This window comes from Podarcis cretensis (assembly GCF_951804945.1).
Source record: "Podarcis cretensis genome assembly, chromosome: 4".
NCBI classification, from domain to species: Eukaryota; Metazoa; Chordata; class Lepidosauria; order Squamata; family Lacertidae; genus Podarcis; species Podarcis cretensis.
In genome coordinates, this window is record NC_137173.1 from 95,622,082 (window position 1) to 95,643,780 (window position 21,699).

Sequence of the window (21,699 nt, forward strand, 5' to 3'; positions counted from 1 at the left end):
CAGCACGCGAAAGATGTTTGGGACACGCTGAGAAGGACACATCAGAGAGATGCAGGTTCTTCAGCGTTGCTGTATTTTGAGAAGCTGACTAACCTGAGGCTTGCGCCTGATGGAGATGTTCAAGCGCACCTGACGGAAATGAAATTTCTGCGTCAGCAGATGGTGGAACGCAATTTCCGTCTGCAGGAGGAAGTGTTTTGCTTCATGGTGATCAACAGTCTGAATCGGACTTACAAAACAGTTGCCAGTCAGCTGGGGTCCCTCCCAGCGCAAGATCTAACGTCGGACAGGGTCTTTGCCGTGGTTCTGAACGAACATGACAGACTTGCCGCCCTGGAAGTCAAGGACAGGGGGAGACAAGAACGGAGTTCTGACACCCCCACTGCTGATGCTACTGGAGAAAATGCTGTAGCTTTGAACGTTGTCCGATGCCACAATTGTGGACAGACTGGGCATCTTCAGCGGAACTGCAGGAAGCCACGTCAGAACAAAGGAGCCAAGGGAAGCTCCACGAAGTCTGAGGCGTCAGGCAGAAGTCATGCCAAGTCACAGGCGAAGCCTGCAAAGGCTTTGATGTCCCTAAAAGCCACACCACAAGTGGGGAATTCCTTCGTTTTAGACACGGGAGCGACGGTTCACATGACCCATCGCAGGGATTTGTTTTCGTCGTTTAAGAAGCAAAGCTTCGTTGTACAACAAGCCAACGGTCGAGAGCTGGAAGCCACCGGAATTGGGACTGTGTATCTTAAAAGTCTGAACTTGACTATAAACGATGTTTATTTGGTTCCAGAGTTGAAGTACAATCTGCTCAGCGTTTCGCAGATTGCCAAGAAGGGACTAAAACTGTCCTATGATGATCAACACTGCGAGATCTACAAAGATGGAGAGTTGTATCTTTCTGCCGAAGAGAAAGATGGACTGTATTTGTTGACTTTTGATCAAAGTGATTACATGGAATGTAATTCTTGTGATTCTAACATGATTTCTTTTGCAGGTGTAGCCAAGAAGAACGCCAAGCAGGTCACCTCGAGGGTCGACAGGGCATTTCAGCGGGTGTATGCTGATGTGATTGGTCCTTTAGCACCATCTAGAGGCAATGCAAAGTATTACCTAATATGTGTTGATTCTTTTACAGGTTTTGTCTGGATTTATCTTTTGGAGAGACCGAAAGAAGCCTTAGAAAGGTTTAAAGAGTTTTGTGACAAGGTTAAAAATATGCATGATGCTGACATAGATTGTCTTTGCACAGATGAGAAGCCAATTTTTCTCTTACAGGATTTCCAGAGGTTCCTGAAGAAGAAAGGGATAAGACACAAAATTGCAGCTTCCGAAGAAGCTTGGAACAGATGTGTCTGTGTTAGAGTGAACAAAGAATTGCAAAAGGGAATGCATGCGCAATTGCTAAGTTCACATCTGCCACATGAGTACTGGGCTGAGTCACTAATGTCATTTTGTTACACGTGGTTGAGAAAGGTTTCAAAAGACTTGGGATGTTCTCCTTTTGAGAAACTGTTCCACAGAAAACCTTCTGTTGCCCATTTCAAGGTTTTTGGGTCTCATGTGAGAACAGAAGCTCCAGGTGGAGTAAAGAATGCCAGAGGCATTTTTGTGGGTTATGAAAAGGGTCTCTACAGAGTAATTTTGTCTGAATCTGGTAAGGTGATTCTCACAAAATTTCTAGAGAGTGCTCCTGAACAGGAGCGAGTGATAGTTCACACATTTCCCACAGGAGATGATGATGATTCTGATGATGATGATGATGAGTTTGATCTTATTGAGTTCAGTAGTACTGATGATGACAGCGATAGCTCAGACAGCTCAGTTGTCACAGTCATTGAGAGGAAATCTCACATAATGACTAGACCCTCAGAAGAGGAGGATGAACCACTGATTAAGTTTAGTACTGGTTCTTCAGAGAGTTCAGAGGCTGAACCAGAAAGCAAGGGAGAGCAGCACCTCTTACGTAGGTCTGAGAGAGCAACGAAGGGTGTACCACCCAAAAGGTATTCAAAAGAGTTTGCCAACCAAGCTATTGCATGTGTTGCTGTTGTAAACGACCAAGGTCAAATTGAAGCTGTGTCTGAGTCAGAGACAAAGGCACAACAGAGAGTTGCTAACCAAGGTAATGCAGAAGCACTCATTCCTTGGAAGTCACACAACCAGAGAGGTACATTGGTAAAACCAGTGGCGGGTAGTTCCAAGGGTGGAACTGAAACAACAGGGGAGTGTTATAAGTATAACAACTGTTTGTTTTCTTCTCTGGATGACGCTTTGCTCGCAGCACGCATTGATGCTTTAGGGGGAGTATGTTATTCTAAAGCAGCAATGCTGCAGCAAGCAAAGGCACTAGCAGCTCAGTCAGCTGCTTGTGGCTGCAAAGCCAGACAGGATGTTTGTGACTGTTGCCATGGAAACAAAGGGGCAGTCCATTCTGTACTGAGCACCGGATGTTAGCTCAGTGTGTGTGTCATATGACCTGTACAGGATGTACATGGGTGGAGTTTATTCTTACTGCTGTTGAGTGCAGACATGTTTTCTCTGTACTGAAGTGAAAGACAGAAATAAAAGATGTAAATAGATTTCTGTCTGCTTCTTTCCCCTCCCTGGGGGACACCAAAGGGGAGAGAGAAGGAACGGTGTGTTTTTCTCACAGCCTGAGGAAAATCGCCGGAACGGACCTCGAGTGTTTTTCCTGCCGGGAGTCGCCGGAGGGAGGTCAAAAGAATTCAGCCGGTGCCTGGAGAGATAGGCACATACCTCTGACCGGCACTGAATTCCAACAGTTGCTCGGTCCCTGCTCATGCGAACCTAGCAGTTCGAAAGCATGAAATGCAAGTAGATATATAGGTACCGCTCCGGCAAAGGTGGTAAACGGCATTTCCATGCACTGCTCTGGTTTGCCAGAAGTGGCTTAGTCATGCTGGCCACATGACCCGGAAGCTGTATGCCGGCTCCCTCGGCCAATAAAGCGAGATGAGCACCGCAACCCCAGAGTCAGCCATGACTGGACCTAATGGTCAGGGGTCCCTTTACCTTTACCTTTACACGTATACTGTATATATGTTCTTTAAGAAATCACCCATCAGAACTACATAATCAGATCTTGTTAGGAGGGTGAAAAGAAAACAGGCAAAAAAATTAGCTACATGGTAAACGATTCCAAGGGAAATGAAGTTTCAGAAAGATTCTTTCCCTACCATTCTTCAAATATGGGAGGGGGGGAGAAACTAAAAGGCAAACTGGTTTTGCTATGGAATTTTTCACACACACACACACACACACACACACACACTGAAATACTTATTGACAAAATTGAAATTTAAAAGCAACAAATAACGTTTGGTAAGTAGCTGCTTGTTGCCCCAATTATACACGTGTGTTTGCTACCCTAATGCTGCAACTGGATTAACCTTGATCCTTCCTTGTGAAGGGGGGAAAAAAAACCTTGCCTGCTCATGCTAGCGAACTCATCATTAAGGACGAAGATAATTGCTCGTCTGGTTTCACTGCATGGTGAAACCAGGATAAAATGTGGAATGACTGGAGCCTGAGGCAGGATTGGGCAAATAAGGAAATCACTGGCCCCACTCCAGATAAATAATTTTAGCCAAGACTACGTCCTGCTTAAATCTGCGTGCTTCTAAGATAAACTTAACTTGGTTCAATTTTACTTACAGCACAATCCTGTCATGAAAAAGCCCCACTGTGTAGAATGAGGCCTCTCTCATGCTTAGGCTTACAGCCTTGGTCATAACTAATCTGGCAGGATGATGAGGATGATTTTAATAAATTTATTTATTTGGTTCTTCAAATCAGAATTTTATAATCACATATCCAACATAAAAACAAGATTCTAAATAATCTCCTGGGCTTCCCACCTGCCCTTTGTGGGTCCTGTTGTTAATCATTTCATCCTGCCTCTTTCCAAATCTTTGACATCTCCAATGTATCCAAAATTCACCATTAAACTACAAGTGTTATCTAATTTGGCAGAATGAGAGCCATCGCTGTCTGTCTCTAGACAGCAACGACGGCCCAGTGACACATCTGGTTTTATATGCTTAAATGTTATTTTTTAAATCCTGCATGGCAGCCTGGGGGAGGGGAGTCAGGATCTGGACCATGGTGGTAGGATGCATTTTTATCCTTTGTCCTCAAACATGACAAACCACACACACACACACACACACAAAACCAAACCTCCCCACAGTTATATGCATTGGGTGGCAGCTTCCCTCAAGGTCTGCCTCTCCCCATATGAACCACACCAGACCCTGTGATCACCATTTGAGGCCCTTCTTCATGGGCCTCCTCCACGAGATATCCAGAGGGTGGCAACACGAGAAAGGGCCTTTTCTACAGTGGCTCCGTTTGTGGAATGCTCTCCCCAGTCACCTTCATTATACACCTTTAGACGCCAGGCAAAAACGTTCCTCTTTAACCAGGCCTTTGGTTGATCTTATTGACATCCAATACCCTTTTAAAATGTATTGGGGAGGGAGTGGGATTATGGGGTTGTTTTTTGTTTTCATTATGTATTTTGTGTGGTTTTTTTCATTGTGATTTTATGTTGTAACCGCCCTGAGACCTGTGGGTAAAGGTGGCATGCACACCAGTACAGATTGCAAGAATGTATAAAACTGGGTCAAGTGCACATTGGAAATGCAAAGAAAAAGAAGGGACTTTTTACCATATGTGGTGGGAATGTAGAGAAATTAAATTTTTTGGGGAAATGATGTATAATGAGTTGAAGAAAATGTTTAAATTAACATTTGTAAAAAAAAAAAACACAGAAGCATTTCTGCTAGGGATTGTTGGGAAAGACCTGCCAAAGAAAATAAATAACTTATTTATGTATGCAACAACGGCGGCAAGAGTCTTAATAACACAAGGATGGAAGAATGAGGAAATCCCGACAAAAGAACAGTGGCAAGGGAAATTGATGGATTATGCAGAACTGCGAGACAAGGACAACTGTGGCTTTAAAGAAGAATGGGAACTTTTTACAAATTACTTTAAAAAAAACCAAAATGAACTGGACTCCTTGGCAGGTTTTGAATAAACATACACAAAGTTATTATTATTATTTTATTGATAAAATTTATTATCACCTTGCCAACAAAGGTCCGTATAGTTAAAGCTATGGTTTTCCCAGTAGTGATGTATGGAAGTGAGAGCTGGACCATAAAGAAGGCTGATCGCCGAAGAATTGATGCTTTTGAATTATGGTGCTGGAGGAGACTCTTGAGAGTCCCATGGACTGCAAGAAGATCAAACCTATCCGTTCTGAAGGAAATCAGCCCTGAGTGCTCACTGGAAGGACAGATCATGAAGCTGAGGCTCCAATACTTTGGCCACCTCATGAGAAGAGAAGACTCCCTGGAAAAGACCCTGATGTTGGGGAAGATGGAGGGCACAAGGAGAAGGGGACGACAGAGGACGAGATGGTTGGACAGTATTCTCAAAGCTACCAGCATGAGTTTGACCAAACTGCGGGAGGCAGTGGAAGACAGAAGTGCCTGGCGTGCTCTGGTCCATGGGGTCACGAAGAGTCGGACACGACTAAACGACTAAACAACAACACAATTTTATAAAATGCAGAAATAACATATGTTGAAAAATCAGAGAGAGGAACTGAGGGAAGTTTTGGGGGGGAGGAGGGAGGGTTTTTCTTGGGGAAGGGGAATGAAGATGATATGTTTTCGATAATTTGTTATGTTGAAATTCTTAATAAAAATTATTTTCTTTAAAAAGGGAAGCACGCAAATTTAAATAGTAATAATAATAATAATTCCCTCTCAAAGCGAAATGCCAAGGTCATGCGCCAACCACAGAGAAAGCACACTATGACATGCCAATAGGAGCTTATCTCCCAGTACAAATAGCAGCTTGTGGGGGTGGGGTGGGGGTGAGAATTGTCAGGATCACAGCACACTGACAGAGGGTTGAAAACCCCTCACTGTAGTCCTATTTCTCCCTGAACTACCTCCCACCAACACCCACCCACCCCAGCTACTTAAGGCAGGAAAATTAGACCAAGCAATGCATTTCATATAATGTGATTTGGCCCACCCATGGGTGCATCTGGTGAGGCAACTCATTCAAAGGCACCCACTGCAGCCTTAGCATACTGGTTCAATACAGCCTAGAAGCATTCGTTCGTTCATAGGTATTTGATAGTCTTTCTCCTTAAAATGATCTGCACTGGAAGTTTAATAATCTAGAGAAAAGAATAACAGAATCATAGAACTGTAAAGGCTAAAGGTAAAGGGACCCCTGACCACTAGGTCTAGTTGCGGACAACTCTGGGGTTGCAGCGCTCATCTTGCTTTATTGGCCAAGGGAGCCGGCGTACAGCTTCCGGGTCATGTGGCCAGCATGACTAAGCCGCTTCTGGTGAACCAGAGCAGAGCACAGAAATGCCGTTTACCTTCCCGCCAGTGGTACCTATTTATCTACTTGCACTGGTGTGCTTTCGAACTGCTAGGTTGGCAGGAGCAGGGACCGAGCAACGGGAGCTCATCCCATCGCGGGGATTTGAACCGCTGACCTTCTGATCGGCAAGGCCTAGGCTCTGTGGTTTAACCCACAGTGCTGTAGAGCTTGTCTAGCCCCCTGCTATGCAGGAATCTGAACTGATGATTAAATGCCAACAAGATTCAGGTAGCTATTTTGATTTTAATGTAGGGTCGCCATATTTCAAAAAGGAAAGACCAGGACATCACAAAGGTTTTTTAAAAATAAACCAAAAAAAAAACCACGCCAGGACAAAGCGCCACTTTTCAGAAACCCCCCTCCCACCCCCGTACATCAATTTCACCTTTGAAATCCCACATATATGATGGCCCTGTTTTAATGGCCTTGTATACTAAGCTAAGTTACATGGAACATCCAAAGCTTTTTGCATACAATATTTCTAAACTACTTCTGCCACATTATAAATGCACTTAAAATCAACACAGACAGAATAAATGTACAGTATAATGTAGATCTGTGTTTTCTTTTCAAATACAAAACTATGAAATAGGTTTTTCAGCAGTGTCATTTTTATTACGGAACCTGTTGATGAAAAGCGTCCAGCAAAAGCATTACAAAGACTGAAATATTACAGTCTTCTTACAAAAAGCCCCTATTTTATTAAAACAATACTTATTATATTACGTTATTGGGTGCAAGTTGAAATTATTGTTCAGATGATTTTCCATTTCAATCTATTTTTATAGGTTGGCAAAATGGGAAATCTGAATTCATAAAATCTTCACAACTGTTATAAAATTATAACAGCACACATGTACTGCAACGGTAGATAAGGATAATTTTAATTACTATTTCTGACACAGATTGTTATATTAAAATTGCCTGTTTCATGAGAGGAAGTTAATAAGCCCAAACCTGTAAATAACTGTAAATTACAGTCAGGGAAAGAAATAATATTGCATCAAAAGACTGGTGACGAGTAATACAAGTTTCATAAAATCATATCCAAAGAACCAATTAGAAGTTTAAACAGCATTATTTTTTTTCTGGCAGATGGTTATCTCAGAAACAACCTGCAAACAGAATTTGGTTAAAATCAACAGGTCTGAGATTCATTTCGGTAGTTAAAACAACCATAGTTTGGTGATTAGCAGCATCCCTGTAAGCTCTTCCATTTCCTGCTTATGAGCTGGTTCTTTCCTCCAATTCCTGGTTTTCACCAACCACAGTTTGCTGCGATATCCAAACTGGCAAGCTGCAATCAGTGCCTTGCCTCCGAGCCCTGACTTGAAACCACAGTTTGAAGTGGAATTGCAAACCATTATCTTCAGGCAAGGCATTTATCACAGCTCACCAATTTGGTGATGTACCGAACCAGGATTTGGAGTTTATGCTGGAACTGAGCCACCTGCACTCAAGAACTTGCAAGCTTTCAAACTTATATTCCAAGGAAACGTAGCAAGTTATTGATAAGATGGTAAGTAAATGATGGATCCCCTGAAATGATGCTTCCCTGAAAGAAAACCTGTCCATCTTTGCAGCCATGGGAGAGTTTTGTGGGGCTGATGCCTTTCCCCTACTGTCACACTTTTCTGGTTGCCACCTGCTTAATTTCAGAAGTGGTCTCGTATGGCGATGGCTGAAAATGGGCATGCTCAAATGGAAGCACATAGCCAAACCCCAAAAGATCAAAGCCAGCATTTGAATTGTGCCTGGAAACAAACTGGGAGCCAGTGCAGGTATCTGGTGCTAACATTTAAAGCCCTAACAGGCCTCGGCCCAGTATACCTGAAGGAGCGTCTCCACCCCCATCGTTCAGCCTGGACACTGAGGTCCAGCTCCGAGGGCCTTCTGGCGGTTCCCTCACTGCAAGAAGTGAGGTTACAGGGAACCAGGCAGAGGGCCTTCTCAGTAGTGGCGCCCGCCCTATGGAATGTCCTCCCATCAGATGTCAAGGAAATAAACTACCTGACTTTTAGAAGACATCTGAAATCAACCATGTTTAGGGAAGTTTTTAATGTTTTATCATGTTTTAGTATTCTGTTGGGAGTTGCCCAGATGGGCAGGGTATAAATAAATTATTATTATTATTATTATTAGCATTATAATCATTATTCACATTATTATTAGCATTCAGAAGATGCGTCGCAAGCACCAGTTAAAACCTGACTTTAGCATTTCGAAGCAATAATGTTTAGGAACAATATTCAAAGGCAGCCCCATGTACATTAAACCATAATAACCTAACATGTATTTGAACAGAGGAGAGGGCTATTTCTATGTAAGAGGGGCCTCAGCTGGGATGCCAGCCTAAGCTGGTAAAAGGCACTGCATACCACAAAAGTCATTTAGGCACCCAGAGAAAGAATTGAATTCAACAGGGCAACTGAACATCACCCTCATTAAGCCATTACTGACTCTGGACACCAGCTCCGCACCACCCAGATTAAGAGACATGGGTGCTGTGCATCCTTGGCAAACTGACGGCAGTCCAAATTTTCACTGGAGACTTTAAAAAATCCTCCTCCTCAAGAAGTCCAGAAGGTGGCAACACAAGAGACGGGCCTTCCGTGCAGTGGCTCCCCGTCTGAGGAATGCTCTCCCCAGGGAAGTTTGCCTGGCGCCTTCATTATGCACCTTCCTTTTTAACCAGGCCTTTGGTTGATCTGATTGACATTCTATGCCTTTTTAAAATGTGGCTCTTTTGGGGGGTGTTATTGGGTTGTTGATTTTATTTTGATTATATATATTGTGGTTTTTATGTCAATCTTTTCTGTGAACCACCCTGAGACCTCTGGGTATAGGGCAGTATATAAATTCTAATAATAATAATATACAGACACCGCCCCCCTGTGCTGATATGATGTTTCGCCATTGCTCAGCCATGGTTCAGGGCCCAGCTAAGGCATTCTTCACGGTGCCACTCATACCATGGAATGCCTTGCCAAGCCAATTGTTATCTGGTAGAGTTTTAGGCAGCTGGGCAAATATGCGCTTGCTCGAAAAGGGCTGATTATTTTTATGTCTGCTCTTTGGCTGTGTTGAAATCATTACTGTGTGTTTTTGTGGGTTTTATTTTTCAGCTTAACCAAAGAATTCGTTTACATATGAAATATTGTTTTAACACTTGCCTTGACTTGCTAGCTCCCATGAGTTCTTAAAAAAATAAAACGGGCAAGATGTAAGCTTTAAATATAAATAAAAACGCAAATAAAAATTAGGAGTGCCTGCTGACTGCTTCCCCGGCCTTTCTGCAACATCTCCCTCCCTGCTTTCCCAGCAATACTTAGGGTTTTGTGAACCAGCCCCAACCACTGGTTTCACACCAAAGGACAGTTTGCACCAGCAACTCTACAGCAAAGAGACAAGGAGAATTTGATCAAGAGAGAGTATGGACAGAGTGTTTGAGGATGAAGAATCACTTTGTACAGTTGCTTCCAACACACCTGATATTGTCTTAATTAATAAAAGATTGCACAATTTAGCCTCGTCTGCAGTTTTCAAATCCAAACATGCAAAGGTTACTTCCTTTTATAAACTCCTAAGAATTTGGGGGTAGGGGGAGAGAGAGAGAGAGAGAGAGAGAGAGAGAGAGAGAGAGAGAGGGAGGGAGAGAGAGAGTCTCTTTTCACCTGCAAAGTAATTGTACCCACCAATCTTTAGACACTTGAATCTCCCCGGGGATTTTAGACTAAACCTTTACTTACAACTGGAAAGATAGAAGTCAAAACACTTCTTATTTTGTCAAACTAATTGTACACTGATAACAAGAAGCCCGTGTGTCAACAATGTATATAACATTGTATCTCAAAGGATAGAAAGCAGACTTAGCTTCGGAGAATATCTCTGAGCTCTTAAATGTATCCCCCCCCCCCAGTATTTTACAATGCAACTCCCACCTGAAATAGCCTGGAAAAGGTCTTTCAAAACCTTGCAGCCTTTGAATGAACTGATCATCGTCCATTTTCAGGAGGAATGAACATTGTGCAAGCACAAAGGCAGAAGAATTTAAGTCCATGTAAAGTCCTTTTTAGACACAAAAAGGTCACCAACTTCACTCAGAAGCGCTACTGTGCATTAATGAAGCCTTCAGTGTTCAGAAACAAAAAGGGAGGCTGCATTAGGCTGCAATCCAATTGTATGTATTTGCTAGTAATAGCATACCTGCCTCATTCTGTGCTTTCCATTCTCTGAACAGAGAGGGAAAGGAGGATAAGCCAAAGGGGGCTTTTAGAGGGCCATTCTGCTCACTAAATTTTTTACCGTAGTGCATTAAAAAAACAAGAAAAACTCGCAGCAAAAAAACCTCTTTATATAAAAGGTAATTACTGCGCATGGCTCCTAGCACTGAGTTTGTGACACTGTCATGAATTAAAAACACACACGAGCAACAATATGTTGAGGGTTGAGGCAGGAAAGGAGCAACCGAGCTTTCCATTTTACTAGGGAGACTGTAGCTATGAATCCACCCCAAATTAGGTCATTTTCTTTGGGCTTGTGGTGGTCGTGCTTCGTAAACAGAAACATGCCTCCTGCCAAATCATCATAAATGTCATGAGCCTTACTTGTGGGAAAACACGTTCTGACCCCAGAATCCTGCTCTTCCCAGCCCTTCTTTTACCTATAGGTCTTAGCACACAGATAGTGTGTTTTGAGAGAGGGTCTTCCTCTCCCCTACCCCACCGGTCACTACTTTGCTTCCCAATTTCTTCACCTCTCCCAAGTCCCTCTCCCTTGCCCGGAAACGGATTTCTAAAAGGAAGTCACGCTTTGACGATGGAGTCCCTGCCTTCACCCATCCCAGATGTTTGATGTTTGGAGTTTTATTTGGTCATTCTGTGTTGAAGGAAAATGACCATTCTTCCTTCATGCTATATCAGAAGAATCTCAACCAGAAGACTCTTTAGTTGCATCAGCCACGAGCCACAGCAATGCAATGCAATAAAGTAAAATAAAATAAAATGTACCAAAGGTACAAGGTAAAAACTTAATACACCATAGCAAGAGCAAAGCCAAAAAGAGCTCCGTTGTCATACGCTTTGGTTCTTGAGTGCCAAAAACCCGGAAGTAAATGCTTCCATTTTTGAACGTTGTTTGGAACCCAAACATGCAACGTGGCTTCCGCTGAGTGCAAGAAACTCTTGCAACCAATGGGAAGCTGTGCCTCAGTTTTTGCTGAAATGGCTAAAATTACACAAACCACATGGAGATCAATTTTGCACAACAGGAGCCTTCCAGACATACTAGCCATTGATTGTCACTGTTGTTTTGATGGTGATTGTGCTTTTTCTGTCAACACCAATGATGGGATGTGTTTGGACTGAGAAAGGTTCTGTGTTTGTACCCACACCACTTCTATTCTCTTTTCCACTAACCAAGCAAATATCTTAGTAATGAGCAAATGTACACGGTATCAAAAGCCCTTTCAGGTTACAATTATTTTTTTGGTATTGAACACCTGGTTCCGGAATTCTGTTTAGACAACAGGAACTTTCTGAGTTCACTGTTTAGGTCAGGATGTAAAGGTAAAGGGTAAAGGGACCCCTGACCATTAGGTCCAATCGTGGCTGACTCTGGGGTTGCGGCGCTCATCTCACTTTATTGGCCAAGGGAGCTGGTGTACAGCTTCTGGGTCATGTGGCCAGCATGACTAAGCCGCTTCTGGCGAACCAGAGCAGCACACGGAAACGCCGTTTACCTTCCTGCCGCAGTGGTACCTATTTATCTACTTGACCTTGACGTGCTTTCTAACTGCTAGGTTGGCAGGAGCAGGGACCGGGCAATAGAAGCTCACCTCATTGTGGGGATTCAAACAGCCGACCTTCTGATTGGCAAGTCCTAGGCTCTGTGGTTTAACCCACAGCGCCACCCACGTCCCTAGGTCTGGATGACCTCCCATCAAAAGAGGTTGACCAGGGATAGTGGAAATGTACAGGACTATGGAAACACCATAAGATACCTACGAGGGTGGACTGGCAGATGAAACTATTGGACTATGGAGAGATGGCAAGACTAACTGGGGAAATCAGAAATCAGGAAGATCAAAACTTCAGCAGAGAACGGGACAAATATATATTGTATTTGAAAGACCACTGTAAACACTTGAACTCTTTGGCAGGTTTTAAATAACTCTTGGAATGAGACATAAGACTTTGGATATAATGGAGGACTGCAAATTGGATGTACCTATAATATGCAGTTGGAAAAGTTTTTTAATGAACCCACGGAGGGAGAAGGGAAGTCCTAGATTCAAAAGAATCATGTGTAAAACTTTAATATTTGCAAGAATATTTTTCTGTGAATTTGCAAAACCAAAAAAAGAAAGAAAGAAAAGTTGATGAGGAAGGGGGGTACAAAATGGAAGTCACTGAAACCTGACACATCAAATGCCACACAGAACGCAGAAAACTAGGCAAAAGCGCTTTTCACATCATGGAAATGTTATGACCCCTTTCTGGAGTTACGACCCTTCACTTTTTTTGGGGGGGGGCAACTAAAGAAAAAGTGGCTGTTGTATTTGAAAAGAGCTGTGGAATGAAGAATGACATCATGGCGAGGCATGCAGAAAAATTGGGGTGGGGGACTGCTATAAATTGTACACACAGAAGGGCCATAACTGTTTCCCACATGGGTTGTGTCCACAGTGAAAACTGATATGCCAGTATATGTAAGGATAGACTTTTATTCAGTTTGTGGGTAGGAATGGTCAAGACGCATCACAGCAACTTGGCCTGCAGATTTTTAGCCTTTTATATTTTTATGTTGCTATAATTACTGCTCCATCATATCTTGTGTGTTGTCCCCCCGCCTGCAGAATACAGCACCTTTGCCTACAAACTAAATTCAATCTGCAATGATAACTAATGACTGCAAGCAAAGCTGCTTGGGCATGGCAGAAACACAGATAATGAAACCGTTAAAATAGTCATAATAATTTCACTTCCTTTTCGAGTCAACATTCAGAGAAAAGAGGATTAACATGTGCAAAAAAAAATATTAAAAATGACTGGGGGTGTGGGGAGGAGAGAAAGAACCACAACACTAGATTCCTGGATTGCTACCAACAGGGTGCAGAATAATGATAAAGAAAATACTACAAATCCAGACTTTCTGGAGAGTGCTGGACCTCTATAATGTACTGATACACAAAGTAGACCATACCTGAGGTATGATTGAAATTTTCTTCCTCAAGTCATGAAGTCCTAGTTCTGATGTCAAATACTTATCAATCCAAATTCTTCCTTGGGGCTCAGCCAACCGGAAAAGAGCAGCTATTAAAGAGCTCTTTCCAGCTCCTGTTCTTCCCACAATTCCAACCTGAAAGGAAAGGGGGAAAAAACACACGCACAAGAGCTAAGCCATGAACAGAGCATTTTTCTAAAGTGCTGTTCACAATTATCTTGCATACTTTAGTACTTGGTGGGCAAGATTGACAAGCCAGATAACAGAAGACAAGGCAGCAAAAAGATCACTATAAATAAACATTGTTTTTAAACTGTGCCAGTAATACCTGAACATACTTGAGTGGTATAAAGCTACTGTTATACAAGGCCAAAGTAATATGGATAAAACAAAAGCGTTTCCATTAATAATATCTGCCATCTACTTCATTTATTAAGATTCCCGCCCTTTCCCTTAAGGCATAACTGTCTTGTCTCAGCTGTTAAAATTGATCTTAAATTTTAATGCAATTTTTTATTTGTTTCTAAATTTATTGTTGCCTGCCCTAACCCTTCAGGGATGGGGTGGCTTATAAAACATTATTAACATTTTCTTTGGGATAAAGGAATAACATTTCCTTTCTCTAATCTAACCTCAGAGCAAGTCTCATGGGTAGGTCACTGGCTTTTCCATTATAAAAAGGGGAAATGGAGACAACAAAAATATTAACCCAAGACCTCTGAATCAGAATATGAGGTCAGTTGTTGGAAGTACGAAGTCCAAGGCACCAGCTAGACCCTCTCAGAGGTCCAGAGTGGCTTCTCACCATTATATATACATATACACACACACACATTATATAAAACCATGACACACAAAAACAAAATAATTCACCTAAAAAAGAGCAGGTAAGTGTGAGTGGTTTGTTTGTAACATCAGCTGATCTGAGAGGACATGTTCACCGCATTCTAATATTGTGCCATCAGAAAAGACACTGTATATATATTTTTATTAACTCTTTGATATGACAGAATCTATAACAACAAAAATCTTTTAGCAGGCAGAATGGGGAGATCAGCAGCACTGGAGTGATGCTGGTATCACTGTGTGGGCAGAGACTGGCAGAGCTGTTCTAGACTGGGTGAAGGGGCACCATCTATTCTCCCCCAGTGTGAGAGTTTGGTTTTTTTGATTAAGCCCACTTCTAGAGTCTAAAATTACCTTAAGGCACCAATGCCATAGACCAGCCTTGACTTGGGGCAACTAATTCTGCCTTCCTCTCTACATTAAAAGTTCGCATGCAGGGTGGCTGCACAAGGCACTGCCCTGGGTTTATCTCCTTCCAGTTGGAAGTATTCAGAAATACATATATGCCAAAGTGTGCTACAATAAGCCGGTCATTTGTTCTCCTCCTGGAATTGAACCTTGGGAGAACTCAAACAGGCCTCGGACCCTGAACCACTCTCGACTGCACCTTTCACCCTCCAAAAGGAGACACTGAATGTATTTGGCTGTGTAGTCTCAATCATGTGAGACAAAGAGCTTTTTAAAATAATTATTTTGCTGCTCTTTCAATTTTGCTGCTGGAAAGCAAAGCAGATACTTTGAAATGTGCACAAACGTATGAAAAATAGCTTGATCCCTTCAGCTTTGATTTTCACAAGGAGCAGAAAGACGGAGGTGCTATGACTTCCGAAAGAGCGTGACTTCCTTCCGAAGCAAAGATGAGGATAAGAAAGCTGAATGATAATAATTTTTAAAAGGGAAGAGCAAGGAAACAAAACTGTGCAGAGTTCGGTATTAGAACAAAAGAGTTCAAGTGTTTCCTCTGATGTCACTGATGTGCAGAAGTGCATTAGAAGCATGAAAGCGTTTTATAAACATTGGTACTTAAAATAAAAATGCAGCTGCTATGCTCATTGTCAACAATTCCTCTTTCAGGCTGGCATCCAATGAAAAAGAGCGCACTGAGCAATGTTGGGGGGGAATGCTTTGTTGTATGGGGTGAAGTGAGCTGCTAACGGCAACAGGGGATTTAGGTCTCTTACACCGGCTTTACATCACCATCTTGTGCATCGGATCACTCCCAAAGTTAGATTAGGGAGGGAAAAGAATAGGAGATGAGCTTGACAACAAGAATCTCTCCCAGTTCCCCATCATGATAAGGCAGTCCGTAGGAAAGGCTTTGGAGAAGGTACAAGTGAGAAAGGATAACAATCTATACAGTTTGCAAAGGGTGCCACTATGGCAATGATGCCCTTGATATCTGCTTCTTGGTGCCAGCAACGCCTCTGCAGGCCTGCCCGTGCCCCACTGCCTCCTTGGGCATGAGTTGGTGAGGGTGGCTAACTCTGTCTCACTTCCTCTTCTAGCACTATGTGCTCTCCAAGTCTAAGATTGATTCTACTGGAGCTGAATGTTGGAGAGAGAGGGTGTGAAAAAACACTTGCTCAAAAATCTGAATGAACCTTGAGCCTTAAAAAAAAAAGAAAAAGGTTGGCAACTCCTGATAATATTACTGCTATGCCCTATTAATAATAAAAATAATAGCAAGCATAATGATAATGATCATAATAGACTGCATCTCTTCTTTATGATGGCAAAGAAACAATAACCCTCCTCTTTTAGCAATGAAAACGTAAAAAAAAACCAAGCAGACCAAGAAATGCAGGCAGCACTGAGCTACTGCCTAAGCAACATATTCTCTCTCTTATTTCTCATCCTTTATTTTGTTTGTTTCTTCCCGTGAAATGCAAATCTTCTTATCCGCTATTAGAATGGCTTATTACCCCGGCAAGTGAGCTGGGCCCAAAGGCAAGTAGGAGTATGAAAGAGATAAACAGACGCACTGCATAAAAACCTCAAGAGCTTCAACTCCCACCCAGCTTGTTCCCATGAAGTCATCTCTCTGCAAATAAAAGACAAGCTGGAAATTTTTTCGTAAGGAAAATCATTCTTTTTCAGAAATCAATTGGGAGCTAGGGGGATGAGAAAGCATTTTAGATATGCAGGAATATGTGGTCACAAGAGGTGCCCAATGGGGCATCTAATATAATCCACAATCCGGAAAAAAGGTTATTTTACCCCTAAAAATCCCCACTATGAGATGTTTATCCAAGCTGTTTTTGAATTATTTCCAATGAATGGGAATCCATAAGCTCCCTATTCAATTACTGAACTGCTCTTAAGTCTCTATTGCTCTACTTTCCTGAACTTAAAACCCACTGCTCCTTGTCTGTCCCCAGCAAAAAGAGATGCCTAAGTGATAGTCCTCTATTCTGGCATCTGCCCCCCCCCCCCGCAAACTTATATAATAGCACAAGAGAAAACTGGTAGATCTGTCTTCGGCTTACAATACTCTTAATTTGTATCCAGTAAAGAGGCTTTTTCTACTGATGCACAGGGTCTTTTCGGGATTTCCTTTACTTTCTTGGGCTCCATGATCACTGCAGATGGTGACAGCAGCCGCAAAATTAAAAGAAGCCTGCTTCTTGGGAGAAAAGCAATGACAAACCTAGACAGCATCTTAAAAAGCAGAGACATCACCTTGCCAGCAAAGGTCCGTATAGTTAAAGCTATGGTTTTCCCAGTAGTGATGTATGGAAGTGAGAGCTGGACCATAAAGAAGGCTGATTGCCAAAGAATTGATGCTTTTTAATTATGGTCCTGGAGGAGACTCTTGAGAATCCCATGGACTGCAAGAAGATCAAACCTATCCGTTCTGAAGGAAATCAGCCCTGAGTGCTCACTGGAAGGACAGATCCTGAAGCTGAGACTCCAATACTTTGGCCACCTCATGAGAAGAGAAGACTCCCTGGAAAAGACCCTGATGTTGGGAAAGATGGAGGGCACAAAGAGAAGGGGACGACAGAGGATGAGATGGTTGGACAGTGTTCTCGAAGCTACCAGCATGAGTTTGACCAAACTGCGGGAGGCAGTGGAAGACAGGAGTGCCTGGCGTGCTCTGGTCCATGGAGTCACGAAGGGTCGGACACGACTAAACAACAAGTAGTCCCATAGATGGGTGCAGACCCCAAAGTCCCCTGAAAATCAAGGGCCTTCCAGAGCAGCAGTGATGCACAAAGTCTGTTGTCAACTGGTAAAATTAGCCACTCTCATAAGGAGAGAATTAGAGTCTTGGGGAAGAAAGTATCACATTGAGTGAAACTTTCACTTAGAAGGTACCCTTTCTTGGGGGGGATGAATGTCTATCTAGGAAGCTTTCCCCATAAGTTCCACCCATATGGCCCACAGTGTGTAGGGAAAGAAGCTGGATCCCAACATTTGTAGGGTCACAGGTTCACAATGCCCGGATTACATGACTCTCAAGATCCATTTTACCTTGGTGACCAAAAACCAAAAAAATGTACCTTTTCTTTTGACTTCACTACAGCAGACAAATGTCTCAGTACCAAAGGACCATCTATGGTGTAAGCAAAGTTCACATTTTCAAACACAACAACACCTTCGCTTGGCCAGTCCGGTGGCGGGTGCTTGTTTGTCTCCCAAGGTGCTTCCTTGTCAAGTTCTGTATATTCCAGGACTCTTTCTACTGATATCATCTGGAACAAAGCAACAAATCCAGATGCACGTCAACAACCCTGTCTGCAATTACAAAAGCTGATTCAAGGAATTAATTTTCTAGTCACCAGGATTGGATTCTCAAAACCACAACTTCTCTCGCAACCTGAATGCTTTGGTTTCCACCACCCCCTCCTTCCTCCATAATTGTACCAGTCAGTGCCATTGTTTCTACCACTAAGAAAGGGCAGAAAATGATGGTTGATATGGTTTCCAAAAGACTTTTAGCACTTCTCTTGACAACTGTTTCCAAATTCCTTAAATGGATGAAACAATGATGCTGTGAACCCCTAAGATGAGCATTATCTCTTCATTAACCCATTATCTTTTAACATCTATCAAATCCTCAAGCCTCAGAGAAGTGGACTGTTCTTCAGTTCCCTTTTACAGATATCTAACCAGGGCAGGTAAATGACACATGAACATTAACCTATTTCTCCTCGGTCTGAATTTGTCTGTTTGTTTGTTCTATTTAATATATATCCCATCTTTCCTCCCCAAAGGGGCCAAGGGCTCAGTTTTCTGATTCCCACTCTACATCATGATGGCTTATATTCTAGACAGCCATAAGTCACTCTCTTTAGCAGCCTAACCATTTTGCATTATATTACTGCAATCTATAAACTAGGAATTCAAACTATAAGCCTGCTTTATCAGTATCAGCAACTACAGGAGTAATTTTAACATTATTTTTTCCAGCTTGCATACCTTCAAGCAATTATTATGTTACTAAACAAGCAATTATTGTGTTACTATGCAAAACTCAAAAAGCATGTATTATAGTGTATATAACATCGTGCTTTGGAAAGCAGTGGCATTTAACTGCAAAGCCCAAGCAACACAAAAAGTATTTTAAAAGCTTCCAATTGGAACTAATGGATATTACCAGGTTCTCGACTTCAGCACTTTGCCGAACTCCCCACTGAAATGTTCCCATGAGCGTGATTGAGTAGGACAGAGCTAAACCAACCTGCCCCGCATCTAGAGCTATACCGAGGAAAAAAGAAGGAAAGTTTCAAAACTTTTATACAAACTTTTTAATTTAATATGCACAACTTGAAGACTTAACATACAGAATAAGAGAACAAGAAGAACATGCGTTTAAAGAAGATTAGAAAACGTTTATGGAAAATAATTGTGTACAACTGAAAACGCTAGCAGCATTCAGGTAAATTCAACAGTGTAAATAATTTTTGATGGATGTAATAATGGAAAACCGATTGGTATAGTTTTTGTAAAACATCAGGGATGTAAGATATGCAAAATGAACCATGAGGGGGGAAAGAAGCAAAGTCATTGATATTCTAAGTATGTAAAATGTTTATCTGAGATTGTAAAGCAGAAAATTTAATAAAAATCTTATTAAATAAGAAAGAAACTTAAAATCTATCATCACATGAGACATGTTGGTAGGGTCTTCACCTGTAATACCACAAAGCCATAACACTTTTGAACATAGATGTCCCATTACAGATGTCTGACTTTCGGGCAGAGAATAATTCACTCAGCTGTTGGCTTTAGCACGATTAGAGGAAAATGATAACACAAATCAAGTCTTGGAAGAGTAGCTGCTACTCCAGCGAATATACTCACTATGCGCAAGGAGCAAAGAAGCAAAGGCAACCACAACCACAAAGATGGCACAGATGGCGTCCAGGCGTACGGCAAACCATCGAGAGGTCGTCAAAAATAAGAACCAAGCCTCTAAAAAAGAAAGAAGAAAATAAAAAGGAGGGGGAATGTTTATGTCAAAGGCCAAGTCATACTCTTAAGAACAGTTAAGCCTGAGAAACTTTAGGACCACACTGATATCAATGGGGCATCTTTAGCCAGGAAGTCTTTTGTGTCATGAGTCTACCAGTATACAGTACAATACATGTCTGTTTGTTACCAGACAGAATACAGTGGTACCTCGGGTTAAGTACTTAATTCGTTCTGTTCTTAACCTGAAAGTGTTCTTAACCTGAGGTCCCACTTTAGCTAATGAGGCCTCCTGCTGCCGCCACGCCGCCGGAGCACGATTTCTGTTCTCATCCTGAAGCAAAGTTCTTAACCCGAGGTACTATTTCTGGGTTAGCGGAGTCTGTAACCTGAAGCGTATGTAACCTGAAGTGTATGTAACCCGAGGTACCACTGTATTCCAATTTGGTTGTCCAGGCAAATTATAAAATTCTAAATAGCAACTTTCCTTGAAGTAATAAAGGATGATCTGTAAGTGCGAGAATTTTGACACAAGCTGACCTGATCCATTCCTCTCAGACTAATGTGTATGCCACACATCTCCAATTTCTGCAGTGCAGTTCCTGATTTTTTTAAAAAAGTATCAAAATGCATTCTAGAGTGCATATTTTTAGATAAATACTTTTAAAAATGACATACGGTGGTACCTATGGTTAAGAACTTAATTCGTTCTGGAGATCCGTTCTTAACCTGAAACTGTTCTTAACCTGAGGTACGACTTTAGCTAATGGGGCCCCCCACTGACGCTGAGTGATTTCTGTTCTCATCCTGAAGTAAAGTTCTTAACCCAAGGTACTACTTCTGGGTTAGCGGAGTCTGTAACCTGAAGTGTTTGTAACCCGAAGCATTTGTAACCCGAGGTACAATACATATTAAAATGTATGTTTTTGTGCAGATGGTACTTGTAGACTAACACAGAAATGAGATGGAACAGACTTATGAATGTACACATTTGGAAGAGTCAGGGGCCAGAAATCCCGAAATCCCTCCCTACCTGCAACACAATGTTGCAGTATATCCCAAACCCCTAAGACAAGGGTCTGCAACCTTTAAGACAAAAAGAGCCACTTGGACCTGTTTCCGAAGGAAAAAAAACTGGGAGCCGCAAAACTCGTCATTATAAAAATAACTTTTTTGTCACTTTTTATTATTATTTCTTTGTTTGACCCCTCAGAATTATTCCTCCTCATAGAAATAAACATTAAATTAACAAGTTACCTTTGTGTGTGTGTGTGTTCTTCACTCCCCTTCAAAACAGTGACCAGCGTACATGCCCTCTTTCAATGCAGTGACCAGCGTACATGCCCCTTACAATGTAGTGGGCGGGCGGGCGGGCGGGAAGGTGACGTCGGGACGGTGCATGACTAACGCATGCACCGCCCCCATGCGACGTCACAGCCAGTACAGCGCCCGCCACAGTGGGGAGTGTCGGGGCACACAATGCGCATCCTCCCCTCGCTAGTATCCGCCCCGGAGCCGCGGCAAAGGTGTAAAAGAGCCACATGCGGCTCCGGAGCCGCGTTTGAAGACCCCTGCCCTAAGAGAAGTGCTCCTGTTGAGGGCTTCAGCCAATCTGGAACAGGATCCTTGCAATGATTTTCAAGCATCAGAGGCTGGATGAGATTCTAGGAGTGGGAAAGGGATAAAGGGCAGTTGATAGACTCCAACTCCCATCAGCCTTAGCCAGCATGTTATTGGTTAAGGATGATGGGAGTTGTAGTCCAACAAAAGCTGAAGAGA

General features: G+C 42.4%; 1 protein-coding gene across 3 annotated transcripts in view; it reads right to left on the reverse strand.

Annotated features, from left to right (window-relative positions):
* ABCC4 (ATP binding cassette subfamily C member 4 (PEL blood group)) overlaps nucleotides 1-21,699 on the reverse strand; it is a 157,709-nt gene that overhangs the window by 34,957 nt on the left and 101,053 nt on the right. For all 3 annotated transcript variants that reach the window (XR_013837848.1, XM_079972434.1, XM_079972433.1), the window contains exons 23-26: nucleotides 19,813-19,923; nucleotides 19,106-19,206; nucleotides 18,009-18,200; nucleotides 13,639-13,794 (exon numbers count right to left, since the gene is read on the reverse strand). Coding sequence is in view for 2 of the 3 variants with exons in the window: in XM_079972434.1 (XP_079828560.1) it covers nucleotides 13,639-13,794; nucleotides 18,009-18,200; nucleotides 19,106-19,206; nucleotides 19,813-19,923 (560 nt within the window). In the remaining variant the exon portion in view is untranslated. The remainder of the gene's footprint in view (nucleotides 1-13,638; nucleotides 13,795-18,008; nucleotides 18,201-19,105; nucleotides 19,207-19,812; nucleotides 19,924-21,699) is intronic.